We start from the raw sequence: 18548 nt of genomic DNA on the forward strand, positions 1-18548 counted from the left end.
GCCTACCAATCGGTCCGTCCCTTTCTCCAACACACATCCACCCGCCAAAATGGTCGGCCTACTCCTCGTCCCGTACAATGACAGCATGCGCCTCGGCCAGGGGTACGACTCGTTTCTCCAGGAGGCGCGCGCGGACGGCGCAGTGACCTTTGGCAAGGAGCGCATCTCGCAAACAAGCATCGACCACACGGCGCCCGTGTCGCAGGTCGTCAGCTACTCGTCGCGGTTCGTCGAGAAGCTCTCGGATATCACGCAGTCGATGAATATCTCGGCGGGCAGTTCGATCAAGAGCGGGACGATCGAGGTTTCGGGGAGTTCGCTCACCGTTGATGAGGCCAAGTTCTCCTCGTCTGATATCAATGCCGTTGTCTCGGTTAAGGTGATCAATCGTGAGTGTGCTTGACTTCCTGGGGACTGGTTGGGAAGAGGGCTGGCTAACCGCTGCTTTGCTGGTAGAGACGACGACGATTGTTGATTCGGCCAAATTGTAATCCTGCGTTCCAATTGCGATTGTAAATCTCAAGCTAATCCAGCCTCTGCAGTAACCAGAATGTGTGCAAGTTCGAGAAAATGGACTCGGAAATCTTCCACGATTATTACGGAGACGCATTTATCTCTGGTCAGCTTCCCTGACGGACGAATCTCCAACAATACTAACAACCACAGGCTTCGTCGAAGGAGGCGAACTGCACGGCATCGTCTCAGTCCGAGCGCTAGACCGCAGCAAAAAAAGCAGCATCGAGTCCGCCCTCAAGAGCGCCTTAAACAGCGCAACCGACAACAAAGACTTTACCCTCTCAGCATCCGGCGTCGCGGGGGGTGTGGATTCGGCGCTGAGCGCATCCGAAACCACCATCTCAGTCAACTGGATGGGCGGCGGGCAGGTCAAAAACGAGCACGATGAATGGTCGCTGCAGGAGCTCTTCAAGGCCGCCGCCGCATTCCCTGCGCGTGTGAGCAAAACACCCAAACGCACGCATGCCATCCTAACCAAGTACGATAATAACCTCAGCTTCCTGGCCTGGGCGCAGCCGCGCCAGATCAAGATCCCGCAGTATGATGCCTCGTATGCGTATGCGCGCGAGTTGTTGGATATGTATATGACGTACAAGGCGCATATGACGCTCATACAGGCTGCGCTGGCGGCGCCGGAGAAGTATCAGAGGAGTGAGGCTGTGGATGCGGTGGATGTTTCGATCCGCGGGCTGGCGACGACGCGGAAGATGATTAGGGCTGAGATGTCGACTATTGTGGAGGATATTGATAAATTGTGAGTTCAATCTTCTCTCTGTCTCTTGACGGTGGCGGCGTGCTGAACTATTTCTTCAGGGATAAACACCCTGAGTTGGCTAAAGCGATAGAGGCTGAGTCTCGAGTAACGGCGCCAGAGCTCTGGGCCGTTCGGCTGCCAGTGAGTTTTCCGCCACACTCTGCAGCCCTTACATTGATATCATTTTAACCCGCCGGGACAGGTCAAAATCTCCAACGGTTTTGGAACAAGTGATGCAGAAGCGGTGCAAATGATCGAGAATGGGCTTCTGCAATTCTCATTTGAGAACGGTCCCCCAGTCGAAGAGCCCGCAGCCCCCAAACCAGATCCCATCCGACAGGCCCTAGAGGAGACAATGGCATCCACGCAGGCTGAATGCGTCAAGCTTGCAGAAAAAGTCGCCGAGACGCAACGGGCTCTCGAAATCACGCAGGCCGAGCTTGCACGTACGCAGGAGCAGCTCGAGTCGTCCCGCAAGGCTCAGGAGGCAGCGACTGTCGACCACCGCGTCGCGCTGGAAGCTGCACAGCGAGACGTCGAGGCGTCCAAGACCGATACCGTCCGCGTGCAGACTGCGCTCAGTCGGCTTGAGAGTTATGTCAGTTACCCAGCCAACAGTGCCGTTTGCATTCTCTCGGTCGTTTATGGTTCGCGTTTTTACGATAATAAGCAGTCGGTGATTGACCGGTTGCGGTACCTGATTGAGCGGCATGAGGAATTCAAGATCACGAACGATGTTTGCGAGGATGACCCGCTGTACGGTACTCGCAAGATGTTGGTGGTGGTGTATCGGTTCACCGAGAGCTCGCGGGTCGGACGCATACGAGTTCTTGCCGGGTGGGAGGGTGACTCTGCCCGGTTTGATGCGCTGGATTCGACATAGTGATCATCCACCGTTGGATACGTCGCCATCTAGTTGTATATGCCGTGCTAATAAGGCCATGTGAGACAAAGTTCACCTGCATAAGACTTGATTGCTTACCTGTGTCCCTGTTCTCCTTATCTGTCACCATACTAACTAGCGATTGAAGTGTGATCCATAGATAGACTGGCTAGCTTTTACGGAGACATAATTCGGAAAACCAACCGGAAGAGGGGCACTGGCTTGAATTCGTAGCTTCTTTAATTCACTTAAAATAACGGCCATTAAATTGAGCGCGAACACCGAGGAAACAGAAGGTAAAGCCCCCAACCGGTTTCTGTGGTATCTCCCATATAGATGGCGCATTTCACAACTTCTACTGGTCAGTCTCATAGTAGCGGGAGCGCCTGTTCGTGCTTGGCGCACTATAATCCTCCATTGTTTCAGGGAACGATGTACCGAAATTCGCCTGTGACCTTAACCAGAGATCTTATATGTCTATGTGACTGCGGACGGAAGGGTTACATGAGTCTTAGAAATTAAAGTAGCTCATTTAACTGACAGACGAGCGCGGTAGGTTACCTATCGAATGTGGCTAGGCTTAGAAAAACTGAAGCCAATCAACTACCAACAAATCCATCAATTCGCAAAACAAGAAGGCAGATGTTGGAAGAGGTAATATATCTCGTTTACTGTGTATTTTGGGGCGGGCGGTTCGTAGGGGAATTACGTTATTAGGTGCGGGTATAGACTAGGAGCCGCAGGAAGGTGTCAATCCCTTGCCCCACAGACCCTACACCCCGCGCAACATCATACGGACATCTCCTAGAGTGGCAGAGCATCCTACTTAGGTAGCAATACGATTTCAGGCGCTTTCATTTATTTTCGTTCCCAGAAATTACCTGGGACTATAATCGGCTAGACAACTTTTGAATAGGGTTATAGTATAGAGTTAGTGGAGCCATTTTTGAATATCTTCGATAGCTAGTAAGAATCTACCCTCCTGCCCTAGCGAATTCTCAATTTTGAGCGCATTTTGGTGGCTTGGTGGGTGTTTAAAGGAGGGTGGTGGTAGATAAGCATTTCGGTGCCTTTCCGTCCACTCACTTAGCAGTTACGTTGGTAAATTATCATTACTATTTAGATGAACTAGTGGAATACTACAGCTACTAGTGCGGAGAAATCCACTATTTATTTTTCGGTTAGGTATGTAGATCATGTACTGGGAATTTATGAAGTAGGTCAACTGTAAGGGGGAATATACGGTGAGAGGGGGGAGATGAAGTATAAAAGCTGTATTTCCATTCTCATTTTTCTTACTGTGGTATCTTTTACAACTATCAATTTAACCTATTGGACCGCCTATAAAGATTAGCACTCGCCTGGCTGTTAAAATGCAGTTCTTCTTTATTTTTACTTCTATATTAGCTGCCACTGCTACTACAGCTTTCCCAATTCATGATACCTTACGAAATGGGATAGCTGTCCGACAAGATAGTTGTTCTGGAGCTCAATCTTCAGTTGCCGCTGCTCGAAAACAACTGTCCTCTGATATAGTAACTTTTGAGAAAAATCCAACTGCTTCACTTCAAGCCCAAGTTGCTAGAGACCGGCAGCAACTTGCGCTTGCCCAAAAGCTGCTCTCAGACTGCCAAAGAGGTGGAGGTGAGTGGTCCCTACTATTCAAATTATAATCTACATACAGAACTAAATAAAGTAGATTGAATCGGACAATCAAGGTTTTCAGGTCCTTAACTCTACTATCCCACGGGTGTCGGAGACCTAGAGTCAGGTGGAATCAGGGCTTATACTTATTTGTATGAAGTTAGGCTTATTGTGTGGATAGATATAGGAATTCTGAATAAGGTGACAACAGAGATGAATGCAAAGGATTGTATCTAGGTTATTTAAGTGGATTGTAGCAGGGTCTCTCTTCCTCTGTTACTGCCTGAGTCCTGCTCAATCTTGATGCTGTCGAAGACCTAACTGTCTAGCAACTTGCTTCTGAGCTTCATCTTCTCTTTAGCATTCCTATGTTAATTATAGCCAATCTGCCATCAAAGGTTGTTGTTAGTGGTAACCATAACAGCCTAGGCATCATCTGTTTCATCACCGTCGTCAACTGTTGGGAGTTGATATCTTCTTAGTCTGGGAAGACCGACGGATTTCGGCATCGCCAGGCTTCGCGAAGTAGTATTCCTTTCTAGGTTTGGGGGGAACAACTTCTTCGCTTGTAAGATACTTAGAGGTATCATTCGCTTTCGCCGCACGCTCAAACTCGCGCTTCCAGCTAATAAAGTTGATTTTGACTTTGCGCTTGCGGTTGGCTTTGACTTTGTCCATTTTGGAGTTTGTCATGTCTGCTGTTGAGGATTAATGTCTCGGTCTGGCGTCTGGTGTCTGGTGTCTTGATCTGATCACCTGCTTCAATCCAAAGTCTAGTCTGGAAAAAAGAGGCTCATAACCAGTTGAGACCCTGGATTGAGATACAAGTGTGATAATCATTCTCCCACTATGTGAGTAGGCGCAGCTATTTGTAGTCACAGTAGCTCCCTTCTGCCTAGAGTAGTGGTGGTGGTAGCCTAACATCTATACATCACCTAATCTGGGATCCAACTCAGAGCGAGGGGTCAGCGTAAATGAAATCATCCATCCATCCTACTGTACGCCCCTCAAACCCGGCTCATTATAGTCGCGCCAAGAGGGCAACCTCACACCACGAACGACAAACAGGGCACGACATGCCTTCTCAGGTGAGGTTCAAAGTTCACCATTTAGGAAGTGGAACAAACACAGTGGACTTATCTAACTGGGGCTGCAGCAGCCAAACATGAAAAGGTGGGTGCTATAATATAATATAAGCTTATTACATTAATTAATATGATGTCATGTGACTAATAGGTGGTGTCTAATTTGGACGAGACTTCGCGAGGGCTGTGCAGCTTAGTTGAAAAGCCTGAGCATCCAGCGGGCCCTGCCCGCTACACTGCATACACATGTAAGTACAGGCAAGGCCAAAACAACTGCTGATGTAACTAGTGTCATTGAGGCAACCCAGGTGGGGTCCCGGGGTCCTCATTCCCAACCTCGGGCTGTCTATCCCCCGTCCACTCTACTACGGCCAACGAGTCTCAGGTAAGACAACTGAACCACAAACCATACCTACTGCTTACTACTCTCCAAATCTATTGCTGAACATACATTGCACATTCATCGTCAGCTAATCACATACTGGGTTGATAAGACAATGGATTCGGACTCTGAATCATACGAAAAAACAGGCGGGAACCCCTCAAAGAACATCCTTGAGCCCGCCGTCCTCTTTTTATCAGGCCAATCTGTTCTGACTGAGGCTGCAACTCCAACGCCGCTTTATCAATTGAAGAGTGACATCATGTCAATCCCAAACAAGGACTCGTCTGTGACACTTGAAAGGGTCGAGCATGATGTGCTTGAGCTCAAGAATGAGATCGAAGGCGCCACTGCTGGCACGCCGCAAAAACAACATCTTTTCTACCTCGCACACCCTGTGAATGCGCAGTACCGTACCGATATACCTGCTAGATACTACATTACTTCTGCAGCCCCAGAGACGGTGGGTAATATTCGCCTCAAGACTTCTGAGGCACGGTTTCAAAGGACGTCCTTCAAAGCCATGTTAAGCCCCAAAAAAACCGCCTCGGATAAGCCATTGTTCGACGACGGCACGCAACAAATCCTATTGTTTGATATCCAGTCAGATTGGAATGTCGGTCGCAATTGGTATAGGTGGAGCGACTGCAATGGCAGACAGGTCGCTATTGAAGGAAAAGAGAATGACAGATATAAATTATCCGTTACGAGGAGTTTGCCGCAGGAGTTAAGGGATGCACTGGTTGCTACATGGCTGTTAAGGTTGTGGCATGACACGGCCGAGAGTAAACAAGCTAAAAGGGAATGTGAGTTACTCCGGAATCCTTCTAGGAGGTGCTTTATCTTGGCTAACTTCTCTTCCAGTCTTTGAAAGCATGACATCACCAGAAGCGTATCAAGAAAGCATGAAGCCATATGGGCCAAGGCAGTGCATAATCATGTGAGATTAGTTAGGTAGTAACTGTGCCTGCCGACTACATGTTCAGCTCCTTGTTGGAGCTCTGCAATTCCTGTAGCTGCTCATCTGTCCACGACGGAAAGGCCAGCGTGTGTAGGGTCTTGTCGCTGTCTCGCGCATGCAATGTACAGTTGCACCAATATTCGTGCGTTGATTTGAGAATTATGAATTCTTCCTGTGCTGTTTGCCTCGTTCCTCTTACTATCATAATTATTATAATATACTTGCGAGACAGTCGCTATTGAATGTGCACTCTCATGTGTGCACGGGGCTGTGGTCACCTTTTAAGAGCCCCATCACCCGCTATGGCCAAGTAGCCTCTTTAATATGCTGGGTACATGAAGTGGAGCGCTTTTTTGCCTAGTAATCAAAGCCCCCATTTTCCTGAGAATCTGGAGCTTTATGTAGGATCCTAATGCAATTTGGGGCAATGCAGCACTTGGCTTATATCAAGCAACTGCTTCAATCCACATCCACGACTGTTGACAGGTCATGCTTCAGCTGCTATTTCCTCATAATCAAATCCAGGATGGCATATACACGGCAGTGCCAAGAGCCAGATGAAGTGTTGTTGCGGGGATGCGGATAAAAGTGTCTCAGACAATGATCCACTGGTAAAATTACCTTTTCGGAGGTTTTGTTGAAAGCCTTTCTATTTGATAAATCATTGGGCCAAGAAGAGTTCCCGTGCGTATGGAGTATATGGCCTCGGGAACAGCGATCTACATATCGTCCTGAGGTTCCACAACACCAATCAATGCTCCGACTCGGTACTTGACCCACTGAAAACATTAATATCGTGCACCCGGAGAGTGGCGCAGTTACTACAGACTACGTCATGTAAACAGAGGATACTCCGTAAAAATAGCTACGTGCCAGAGTCCATGAATTGTCCCGCTTCTTGGATTTCTCTTCTCAAACTTTCCACAAGTCACACCATGGCCCAACACCAGGGAAAGGAGGCCCCGCCCGACTATGACGAGGCATGGTGATGAAACCATCTCGCTATGGGTCGTTTCCGTCAACCATGAATGTATATGGCCAGTGGACAGAATAGAAATCTATGAATCTCTGTGGCACGAGTGCCAAGGAACGTCTGTGTCTGATTAAGATGCGAACTGGCTATTAGCGGCAAACCTCCGCTTGGGATGAGACCTGGATTCATCTCCGCAATGGGATGAGCACCAAAGATCCAATTTTATCATGGCTCAGCTCATTTGACCGAAAGAGCTGACTTTTCAATATCTCAGGGTCATGAAATACCAGCATGCGGTAACTGGCTGGGTGGCTGTAATGGACTGACCCCAGACTCGCTTTGCTTGGACGGACAACATCGCTCATGGTTGAAAGGAGACACAGAAATGTCTACTTATTTCAGCATTCAGTAAAATTGCACTCGTGCGGGAAATCAGAGGTTAATCAGAAGTTCACACAAGTTGAGTATCAGTCACTGTTGCAAACAATGCAGAAGGAGAATAATTCCTGGGGGCCTTGCAATCGGGTACATCCATGTGTTATGTAAATATAGTCTGCTCTTGTAATCCTGTGATTGACATTCGAACCGGAAGCTTGAGTTCATGGGCTGTGCATCTTGCAACAGCTTGATCCCTTGGTGAGCTGACGTGCATTCTCTATAGTTGATTCTGAACAACCAGATTTCCTGTAGTACCTGCAATGCTAGAGCTCTGTTGATCATTTCTACTACAAACAACAGGTTGTTGAACAAAGGTTACTAACTAAACTTTCAAGCATACGACACCACTCAGTAATTTGAGATCATATTAAAAATTTCTCCGTAGTTCGATTAAGCGCAAGTGGCGAGAAGTAGCACACCTCTTAAGACAAGATGGCTTCCGCATCCGGAATGCTAGCCACTGGAGTCAAGTTGATATAAATGAGGCGAATTTTGCCTGGATGACCTAGGTGTGATATAAGCTTAACTTGCGGATAATCCATAAATAAACTCTTTATTCTGCTGCCCGTTCTCTAAAAAAGCATCGCATGATAGGTAAACCCTACATGAGGTCATTTCTAATGTAGCATTCCACACGGAGTAGACCAGCGGTACTTCCATCCACTGGTTCGTTTGCCGAACGCAACGGATTGAGTGACGAGTAGATACAGAATGATCTGTCTAGCCTTCGCTTATTCTAGATCTGAGAGACGTTTCCATGACGGCTAGTACTTCAACTTTTAGATGCATATTACTATTCCAGCTAAATGAAAGGAAATTATTACAGAAAATGACGCAACTCCAGAACGGAGCCTTATTTAAACGGCCACTTAGGGCATGAAGTAACTAACAACTCTTACATAGTATTATACCGTTTATTAAACAGTTCCAACGGCAGAATGAAGCTTTCTTATATCCTCTTAGCCAGCCCCCTCTGTGTGATGGGGCTGCCATATCCCTTTTACTCCAATGATCCCTTTGTTCCTGTGCCTCTCCCACCACCAGATAACTGGACTCCAAGCTCAAAGCTGTTTCCGTCAAATGTGATTAGTGGCTACAGTACTGACTACGATAAATATACAGCGGATACCTGGGCGGAGTATATCAAAGAGCAGTGCAAGCAGTTTGATGCTTGCACATCCACTTTCTCCTTCGCTGGTAGGGAAAACTATGCCAAATCTGAGGTTCAATAATATATACTTACCTGTGGTTAGCAATTAACAGTGGTGATAAACCGAAATGCCTTTTCTGGTTTGGGTACTGCTTCCGCGGAGGTCATACCACTCCAAACGACTATAAAAGAAGCACCGACCATCAGAGCGCAGTCCAAGGCTCCAGGGCTTTCACAATCCCAGGCAATGATGGAGACAAGTCTTCACTGAGGGTGCAGACACAGGCTATAGAGTAAGTGGTAATGACTAACTGCAATAAATTTCCGTATAATCAAACTAAAAACCCGTACAGAGAGATGATCAACGGTTGTCAGTAGCATTCGTCCCAAGGGACTCTTGCAGTTAATATACATTTCGATATGCTAGGCCCTGGCTTATTTGGTCTCTTACAATACAACTTTGCCCTATTTTGAGATGCAAAGGCAGGGATTTATATTTTAGTCAACTGTCAGTTACTTCTGGTACTGCAGTAGAGCTTTTTTACTCTCCGTTAGTGCTTTTGTTATGCTGCCACCTGGTTGCTCAACCTCCTGGGGCAGGGTGTGGGGATATAACATCCCTCACCATCCTTATTCTAATGTTTTGCTATGTAACTTATTAGTGTTAGCAACTCTATTTTAACACCTTGTAGTTGCCGTATATCTTCCTGATCTGGTGTTCACACTGAATATGGCTTCAGGGGCTTCCCTCTGCGACCCCTGACCTAACCTACTTTGAAGCAGTGTACCTTTCTGGAACAGTTCAAAGCTGGACTGAGTAAGGACGATTTGGACCGTTGTGCCCACCTGCGACCTTGGCGGCAAAATGCCTGTCGCACCTCAAATAAGGAAGATCAAAAGTCGGAAAGTATAAGAACAAAAAGGGAAAAGGTCTTAACACGAAGAGGAACACCGCGGCCTTCGAGCCTGGCAGAGATAATCATGGAGTCGGAGGCATGGAAAAATGAAAACAAAAAGATGGACTCGCGGGGAATCGAACCCCGGACCACCCCCATGCTAAGGGGGTATTATACCACTAAACCACAAGCCCAATTGTTGAGTTACCGTGCGCGTTATTTGCAATACTAGAAAAACACGCAAGTCCATATAACTCGGCTCCTCTCTGTTTTCTGGTTTCACCAGATGTTCGCCCACATTAATTCTGTATAAAACAACAAAAAATGTGTGAACATTGCAACATACTCAATGGGAGTTATCCTGCCACAAGTCATTTCAGAAGTGTGTCACCATTTCGAGCGAAGCTGACAGTGCTCTGCTGACGGATAGCCATGACAATATATTAACTATCCATTCTAGTTTTGGACAGTGGCCCCTTCAATACTTTAGCGCTTTATGAAGCCAAAAATATCATACCCAATAATCGTTTTCTTCGTTGGAACCATGGATGGTTCGATTGATTCCCAAAACACGAGCACCGTGCACCAAGAGCAAGTTGGTGAGCTCGGGGTTTTTCGAGCACATGGCGATCCGCAGTGCTGTAGCACCATCAGGCCCAGCAGCATCCGCACCATAATCAAGAAGAAGACGAGTCATAGCCACCAGTTCATCTCTAACAACTTGCGGATATGGGACTACTAGGTGACTGGAGTCTCGGGGACGCTGGTAGCGCCGAGTGCCCTGTCGTAACCAGATCCCTTCACTTGGCTTTGCAGCTCGCGAGAGGGTTCCTATGTAATCGCAGTCCACCATCTTTGGATCGGCCCCAGCTTGCAGGAGAGTTTTCGCGGTGGAGTAATGATCGTTGATCACTGCGCTATCTAGCGAAGTTGTGCCATCCCACCGGAAATTCACATCAGCACCCTCTGCCAACAGCAAATGAATTAGCTCGTCGTTGCCATGGTGGGCAGCGACCCAGAGTGCGTGTCCGAGCTCTTGAAGCAGCCGGGCAGGGTCAAGAAGTTGTCGATGCTCAGCATCCCGCAGCAGGAGCTTAAGTATCTCTGGACAGCCACGGCGCACCGCGGCAACCAGAGCTGATTCAATTTTACGGGTATCCCAGGGATTTACGCCTTTCTGCAGGAAAAATTGCAAAATAGGCATATGACCGTACCATATAGCTCGATTCAGCGGCAACTCGTAATCTTCCTCCTTTAACCTCTCGCTCATGCCACCTCGATCCAGAAGGAGCTCGACAATGTTTAAATGACCGTTCCATATCGCAGTTATAAGCGGATGGTGAGTAAGTGTGTGTGTTTGATCTGGATACCAGATCGGGGATGCATAAAGATCAACCCCTGCATCCAGTAGGTTGATGAGGGTAGATGAATACCCTCCCTGGGCTGCCCAGTGCAGAGCGGGAATCTTCGGGTGCTCATGGTATTGATATAAGAAGGGATTGAGCAAGGAGTAGAGATGGCGGCTGGTTCGAGCTAAGGCATTGATAGCGCTCTCTGAATGCAGCTCCTTGGCTATTGCAAGAATGATTTCGTTGGGCAAATCAGAGAGTGGGAATGTCATGGTGGTGACGTTCAGGAGGCCGAACTACCTGGTAAAGTATCTGACATGTCTAACTCAGAGAAATCAACGCTAGGGGCTGAGTGATCCTGAGTGGACGAATCTTGTCCCAGTTCATACTAGTTACTGTACTCCGTACTAGTATGCTGTATCTAATGCCCCACAAAAACAGCCCGACGAGGCTGAGAATAGCCCAATCGAGATCCCTTTTCCCCAATGCTGTGCGAGACATCTCGGGACCTCTATGTTTATAACTTTTATATTTGGAGACTGAACCTACCTACAAGCTGCAAGATATCTGGTAACCTTCGATTGCAAAATTCTAATGGCACCACGCAGGACTGCCTGCTCTCAAGGAATCCGCCAAAAGCAGATGCGACCAGTGCGAGTTACGCTAAGATACGGTAATTGAATCTTTTGGTGAAGAGCAACTCAGGAGATGGCCCAGCCAAAAAAAAAAAAAAAAAAAAAAAGGGGGGGGGGGGGGGGGGGAATAAAAAACTGAAGCAGGGTCAGAGTAAGATCTATAGCTGGGAACTACTGCCTGGAGTCCGCTGTTTCGTGGTTTGCCATACATGGTCATCGTGCAAGATTCTTTGAAAAAGGGCAGTGAATGAGCCCGCGGACGGCTGGGCGGGTTCAAAGTCTATGTAGAAGAAGGTGATATTCGTTCTGACGGACGAGCGTACTAGCTGAATGTGAGGATTCCGCGACTGACATTCCCCAGGCAGTTTCCCCTACGAAGCAATTCACCTTCTCGCACTGAATACGTACCAGGATCCCTCATCGAAAGTATTCCAGTCGTTGCTTCACACGTTCGCAATAGAACATACTTCAACGATCAGGTCGAGTCCGTCATTCCGAGCAGAATTTGCTCGTTTGTGCAATGCTATCGGGGTTGATTGTCTTGCAGCCAGTAATGTCAAAGGGAAAAATGGCAGGATGGGAGAAAGCGGTAGCTTCTGGTCATTGGAAGAATTTTAGCGATTACTACAAAATGGTTCAAGAGAGTGCTTGACGGGCACAAGGACTGCCGTAAGCCAAGCAAAATCACTACCAACTATAGTCATTAGCCACGGACCACCAGTTGGTCGCAAAAGCCTCTCGACTTTAGTTCCAGTGGCAAATATGGCAGTTTATCTATACGAAAACCTCAGCATGTATATCAAGTTCTGCGGTTATCTTACCTACCTATACGGAATCTCGACTGACCATCTGTTGGCCTGGAACCCGAGCCTCGATACAAACATTACCAATTGTATTCTGTCATCGAGCAACAGTTTCTGCATTCTGCCGCATGAGAATAGTACAGTTGGGTTTAAAAAGAGGAGACTGGATTGTGAGAACCGAGTCTTAATAGAAGCAGCACCCTCGGATGACACCTCGACATACTGCTATCCAGAGATGAACGCCACAGAAGCCGGAACGGCCTCAAACTGCAACTGGTTCAGGTACGTCATGTTAGGTGGCGCTTATGATGATATGACAACCCGCACACCACTCAATCTTTTTTGCTCATTCCTTCTGAATGGACTACGGACGTGATGATCTCGCCTCACACTACGAGATTACTCTGTCTGAGCTCCTTGCATGGAATTCCTGGCCTACGGAGGATTGCGATACAGCGCTATGCCAATCTAGAGGAAAGCGCAGCCCGCGCTGTTTGTATCGGGACGAGTACCGCTAGCCTTGCAGCAACCACCCTGTCCAAAACCACAGCTCACAATACAGCTTATAGAGCCGAATTTGATTGAGTTTGAATAGATGTTTGGATTGAGCCGCTCTATTTGGGACCTTCTTCCAGAGAGGTACCGATACTGAATAAAAGTACTTGAACACACCCGGTATCATATCGCCTGAGATGCAGCATACTGTCTAGACGGAGCCCGGACATCGGTACTCTCAGACCGACCTCGCCTTGCGGACACCAGCTTTGAATTCTGTATTATCCCATCTTTATCACTCTCACAGAGCCACCTGCGTTGAAGAATACCGAGTCTATACCGTTCCTATCCTCTGTTTGATGCCATCACCGACGCGTTGGATTGGGTCGTGCCCATCAATCGACCACCTGGACGCTTCGTCACTGCGACACAGCCCTTCGATTCATTTGGTTCAGCACTCGAATATGTTCCTCCTTCAGCGCCTTGAACTCGGAGTCTAATTGATTGTGCCACGGATATAGAACGAAGACCTGGAACGCGAGCGCCGAGGACGCAACTGCGAAGTTGACAAGCGAGATTCCGCGTGTGATGATCATGTTTTGCTGCATGGCGGTCAGAGCTGAGTCGAGTAGATGCTAGTATATCGGGCATAAATGATTTACTTACAGCAGGTCGAGGTCAGAGAAACCGATAAGGTTCATGATGCTGGGTACGAGTCGATCAATTCGAAGAGGGAGAGACAGTCTTTTTAATCTGGGCGGATGGGAAACCCGGCTTTACCCCTTTCACGTGTGTATGGCCCCACTGCTTGAGGATTAGGTACCTTAAGCGTGGTGTCTATGAAGATGCCTGCCACAGCCCAACGTTACTACTTATCCGAGGCAAAGAAGCAATGCCCTCTTTGTTATGGCTATACTTCAAAATCACGCGTGGTAATTAGACTGATAACCGGTTTGTCCCTTCGGCTCTTCACATTTTTTCAAAGAATCGATGCCGACTACATCGGTCATCTGCCCGAACAATGTATTTGCTGCCCGGCCTGTTAGACCTAAGATGAATACCAAGTATCAATGGAACCGTCAAAGCCAGGGACGTTACAGGAGTCTCCATCGATGTGGAGTCCGGAGATGGTTCGTATCTGTCGGATCCGACAGCTAAGGTCTATCTATGATTGGTTAACCGGAGCGTCTTCGGTACTCGGCGTCTGCCATTTCAGAGAACGAAAATGCGCCGCTTCCATAGTTTTGTTTCTTTGAGGTGTTTTATTGTTCAGTTCTCCGGTCCATAGAGAGATAGCCCTTGGTTTAAGGCCTTTTTAGCCATTAAAACGTGGAGTGTGTGGATTCTAGCTGGGCAATGCTACCCTTTGGTCTGCGCCTCAAAATATACATATATATCTCCTCCCACAATTGTAAGCAGTGAACGGGCCATGGAGCATATTGCGAACAAAACAAGTCCTTCAATGCTCCACAAGAATCGAAGAACATTATTCCCGCCCAGAAGGAATCATCACCGTTTTTGACATTAGAGAGCTTTTGATTAGCGATGCTTTTAAACATGCTGATACATGATACAAAAACCTGCACTCAAGTAATCTCTTTGACATGGCCCGCATTCGAGGATCCAGAGCGTGTCCAAAGACATTCCGTGAAGCATTGGGCACAATTTTTCGAATATCGCTCTAGAATGAGATGGTGGGAGAAGAGCAGCCTAGACCAGGGCTGATTGAACCTTGACTTCGTAGACGAGGCAACTGCTCTGAAAGCCTTAAGGATCCCGAAAGTTGAGAAACAGGAATGACGTTGACTAAACATTTCGGACCATTTTGTCTTTCACATCCTTCATTTTCCACACCGGCACTTACCCTTGTCGTGTTATGCGAATACAGTAAATGGATGGATCGGGCTAGCACTCAGCTGAAGAGCAAAGCGAACCCCAGGTTCTCTCCAAGCGTCTCCAGTGATGATTCTTTTCTCTCTAAGCAGGAAAGCGGGGGCATTGTTGACATCTCGACGGCGCCATAGACATATAGATAAAATGCCGCTGTTCCCTTTCTGTTTAATCAATGGCGGGATACGCATTGTGTCAATGCCATCACGTTGCTTCTTTTCCAAGAATGTAAGAAATTGACAAAGATTCAAGCATTAATCTTTACGCTAATGCATGAGACAACAGTGCCAAGTAAACAACCACGATCATCCCTGCATGCCTAAGTGAAGCACCCATGTAAATCAAGCTTGGATCGAATACAGGTCTAAATGTCCTGAACATGAGGTGGTACAGCCTTACGTTATCCAGCGAAATTCTAATCCAGACCGCATATATCACTGTGCAGGCGAAATATATGAATAATGCATGCATGATCAATTGTTAGTTGATGAGCTCTGTCTCTTCAGAACAGGATGCTTTGTCATGACTAGGAGAGAGACGCACTTCGGATCACATACCTCTCCTACAGCTGCATTGAAGTTGAGGAGAAGTGGCCACATTGTAGCCTGTGGGGATAAGACTTGAAAAGCAGAGTTTGATTGTTGGACAACAAATAATGAATCTAGATTACTCTACACGCGGTGAGCCCTTTCATAAGCCTAGATTTCAATAGCCTCCACCTATCTACTCGTTGCGGAAGGGTCAGTGTAACCAGCATCGAGTTCGACAAATTAACATTCAGAAACACATTCATCTTGCATAACTGGATCTGATACCATCGCCATCCACATCTGGACGCTCAAGGGCATCCATGTGTCACCTGTGCAGGCAGCCAAATCCCGTTGTCGTGTGCTCCAGTCTTCTGCAAACCCCTAAAGAAGATCCAGCCAAAGATGATTGGCAAAATATCAAGACTTCAACAATTTCGGAATACTCCCGAGCTATCTGCTACCAATTTAGGCAACTATTATTTGGACAAACAGCCTACTGGCACCAAGAGACATGGTGGCTGGGCATTGAATCAAAACTAGAAGTACAAAGAAAGAACTGGGAGGTGTTTCATCGCAACAGGCAAGAGAAAGGAGCGCAGGGGCAAGTCTTCTAGAATAATAGAAAATTATTGACAAGCAAGGGAGATTGGTCGGCTTGATCAAGAAATTTTATATGACATGTCAAGTGTGTCTTTTCTTAGTCCGTAAGCCTTAACTTCTGCCGAGAACAGGACTTGCTTAATACATTCGGCTTTTGGAGAGAGCGAGTTTTGTCGATTAAGTGAACGAACAAAGATATTTCTTGTAAGACAGCAAACAATGAGCGAGCGGGCGTTGTATCCGGATAGATGAGTGGACAGAATTGGGTGGGAAGTATGATGTATCATATTCGACAAATGATTGATCCACTCACGGCAATGGAACCTTGCTTCAACCTTATCGGAGAAAGTTCAGGCCTCCCTGGATGTGTTTAGACAAGGCTGTAAGGCCCAGCAAGGGCAAGCCGGTATAGTAGTAAATTGCGCAGATTGGCAGGGATTTCGATCCACATTCGGGCAAACACACCGACACTTGCATCATTTGGTACATGTCAATCATGACTCGCATCGATAAAGAACGGTGTACTATTTATGCTTTGCGCTCAGTCGTTCGATTCTCGTAGTGATCAGCATCTGATCTTCTTCCACAAACTACCGCTAGAGCTCGTAACCCCTCCAGGTTGCGGAAACGGCGCATTTCTGGTGCCAGATCGGCCGCTCGCGAATTCTGTGGACAGGTCTATGGCACAAACATGATGCTAGCGTGTCAATAATGTGATGTGTGAGCGACCGAATATTGAATCTTTCGGGCCCTGCAAAGCTTGCTACAGAAAGATGGAGTATGTGACCGATCTGGCAGCGATGACAGCCGAGTATTCCGTCCGGGAAACCTTTAATATGCAGCACCGTTTCCATCATCGAGATGGCTCTGGGGATTCCAAATAATTGCTGCCGCCTTGCTCGTTCTTCAACGGTTGATTCATCTTAGCCCTCGTTTCTTTCCTTCATCGCTTTTGCAGAACACTCGGACAGACCACCCGATATGTCAATCGATCAGGTATCCGGCAATGGCACTCCTGGCGACTTTCAACATCCAAACGAGAACCTGCGTCGGTCTATTATCATTGCGCTGTACTTTGCCTTCATCATATCCACAGCTGCCGTTGTCTTGCGCCTGGTAGCGAGAAAGATCAATGGAACGAGTTTGTACCTCGATGATTATCTGATTGTCGTGGCCTTGGTATGATCGATTTGTTTGTGTATGAAAGATTCGCCACAAGTGAGCTGATTATCGCCAAGTTCTTCAAATATGGATGCTCAATAGGAGTGACCATTCGTGAGTTTTCCGCGCTCTTTTGCGAGTTCGACTACTGACCAGATGCAGTCTTGTTCAATGGCTTAGGATCACACATAGACATGATTCCTCAGAAAAACCTGGAAGTTTACTTCCAGGTAAGTATGCGATTTGAATTTGCACAAGGACAAGTGCTGACATGACCTGGCAGATCGGATGGTCCAACTCCTTCGTGTACACCGGATGTATCCTTTTCATCAAGCTCTCGATTCTCACCTTATACAAACGGCTCTTCTCGGTTCCTCGCATGATTATCGTCGCCAATGCTATCGCGGCGTTTGTCATCCTCTGGGCTCTAGGTATATTCCTGGTCGGTGCCTTGATGTGTTTGCCGGTGCAGAAGTTCTGGAAGCCTTCGATCGAGGGATCGTGTATCGACCCGGCCAAATTCTATTATGGACAGCAGATCCCGAATATTTTGACAGACTTGATCATACTCATCATGCCATTGAAGGTTGTATGGGCTCTACCAATCTCGAAGACGCAGCGACTTTTGCTTTCCGGAGTGTTCATGGTTGGCGGACTGTAAGTTGCATGTCCATGTCCAGATGTCTTGGGCCTCGGGTCGCTAACCGCACTCCAGGACACTGATCTTTGATATTGTACGATTGGTCGCTATGATCGAGTTCACGAAGGCTGGGCCCGATATTACCTGTGAGTGGTAATTCTGTCCGCTGTCCTGCTCTTACATTTAACCATTCATCTGCGCAGACAACCAAATTCCCGTCGTCGTCTGGACGTGCATCGAAGCAGCGGTAGGCATCACAGCGGCGTGTCTTCCCAACCTGAAACCTCTATTCAAAGTCGCCCACCGACAATTCTGGGCTCGGATCGGATCGCCGCGGCCGGAGTCCAAAGAGGGCAATTTCAGAAGATCCCACGGGCTGTCAGAAGCCACTACTCTTTACGCTTATGCCACTCAGACTCAGTACAGCCATCACACTGAATGCACTAAAGCATAGTCTTTTCTTTGGTCTTCCTCTCTCGGTCACTTTTCGTCTTTCTTTGCGGCATGTTTCATTACCGAGTAAAGCCGTACTTGCCTTTCGTTAACTTCCCTTCTCTTCATTGATATATACTTTTCCAATCATCATGTACAAATTATACCAAGTGGCTGTTCGCAAATGAAGTTGAATTTCTATGATTACACATTTAGAAACCAAAGGCATGTCAGTCAATTCGAAGGGTGGGAGGCCCACCGCAGGATACCCGGCATGCCGACATCAGCTCCGGAACAAGCACTTTCAACAGTACCCGAGAATCCCCCGTTC

General features: G+C 47.4%; 4 protein-coding genes and 1 non-coding gene across 5 annotated transcripts; 3 read left to right on the forward strand and 2 right to left on the reverse strand.

The window, feature by feature from the left end:
• Window positions 1-49: 49 nt before the first annotated feature.
• Aud_002451 (uncharacterized protein) lies at window positions 50-2153 on the forward strand (the record flags this gene model as incomplete). Its single annotated transcript, XM_043287420.1, has 4 exons — window positions 50-389; window positions 667-1270; window positions 1330-1411; window positions 1473-2153. 4 exons carry the CDS (start codon window positions 50-52, stop codon window positions 2151-2153), a joined length of 1707 nt encoding a protein of 568 aa, XP_043143355.1.
• A 3226-nt stretch (window positions 2154-5379) lies between these two features.
• Window positions 5380-6208, forward strand: Aud_002452 (uncharacterized protein; the record flags this gene model as incomplete). The annotated part of the gene is made up of 2 exons (XM_043287421.1): window positions 5380-6070; window positions 6129-6208. The coding sequence occupies 2 exons, from the start codon at window positions 5380-5382 to the stop codon at window positions 6206-6208; spliced, it is 771 nt and encodes a 256-aa protein (XP_043143356.1).
• A 3596-nt stretch (window positions 6209-9804) lies between these two features.
• On the reverse strand, window positions 9805-9876 carry Aud_002453. The gene has a single exon. It is a non-coding gene; the product is annotated as a tRNA-Ala (tRNA).
• A 317-nt stretch (window positions 9877-10193) lies between these two features.
• On the reverse strand, window positions 10194-11303 carry Aud_002454 (uncharacterized protein; the record flags this gene model as incomplete). The annotated part of the gene is made up of 1 exon (XM_043287422.1): window positions 10194-11303. One exon carries the CDS (start codon window positions 11301-11303, stop codon window positions 10194-10196), a length of 1110 nt encoding a protein of 369 aa, XP_043143357.1.
• A 5662-nt stretch (window positions 11304-16965) lies between these two features.
• Window positions 16966-18239, forward strand: Aud_002455 (putative integral membrane protein Pth11-like; the record flags this gene model as incomplete). Its single annotated transcript, XM_043287423.1, has 6 exons — window positions 16966-17163; window positions 17223-17259; window positions 17308-17375; window positions 17429-17802; window positions 17861-17931; window positions 17989-18239. The coding sequence occupies 6 exons, from the start codon at window positions 16966-16968 to the stop codon at window positions 18237-18239; spliced, it is 999 nt and encodes a 332-aa protein (XP_043143358.1).
• Window positions 18240-18548: the final 309 nt, after the last annotated feature.

The sequence above is a fragment of the Aspergillus udagawae genome (assembly GCF_001078395.1).
Source record: "Aspergillus udagawae IFM 46973 DNA, scaffold_2, whole genome shotgun sequence".
Taxonomy (NCBI): Eukaryota; Fungi; Ascomycota; class Eurotiomycetes; order Eurotiales; family Aspergillaceae; genus Aspergillus; species Aspergillus udagawae.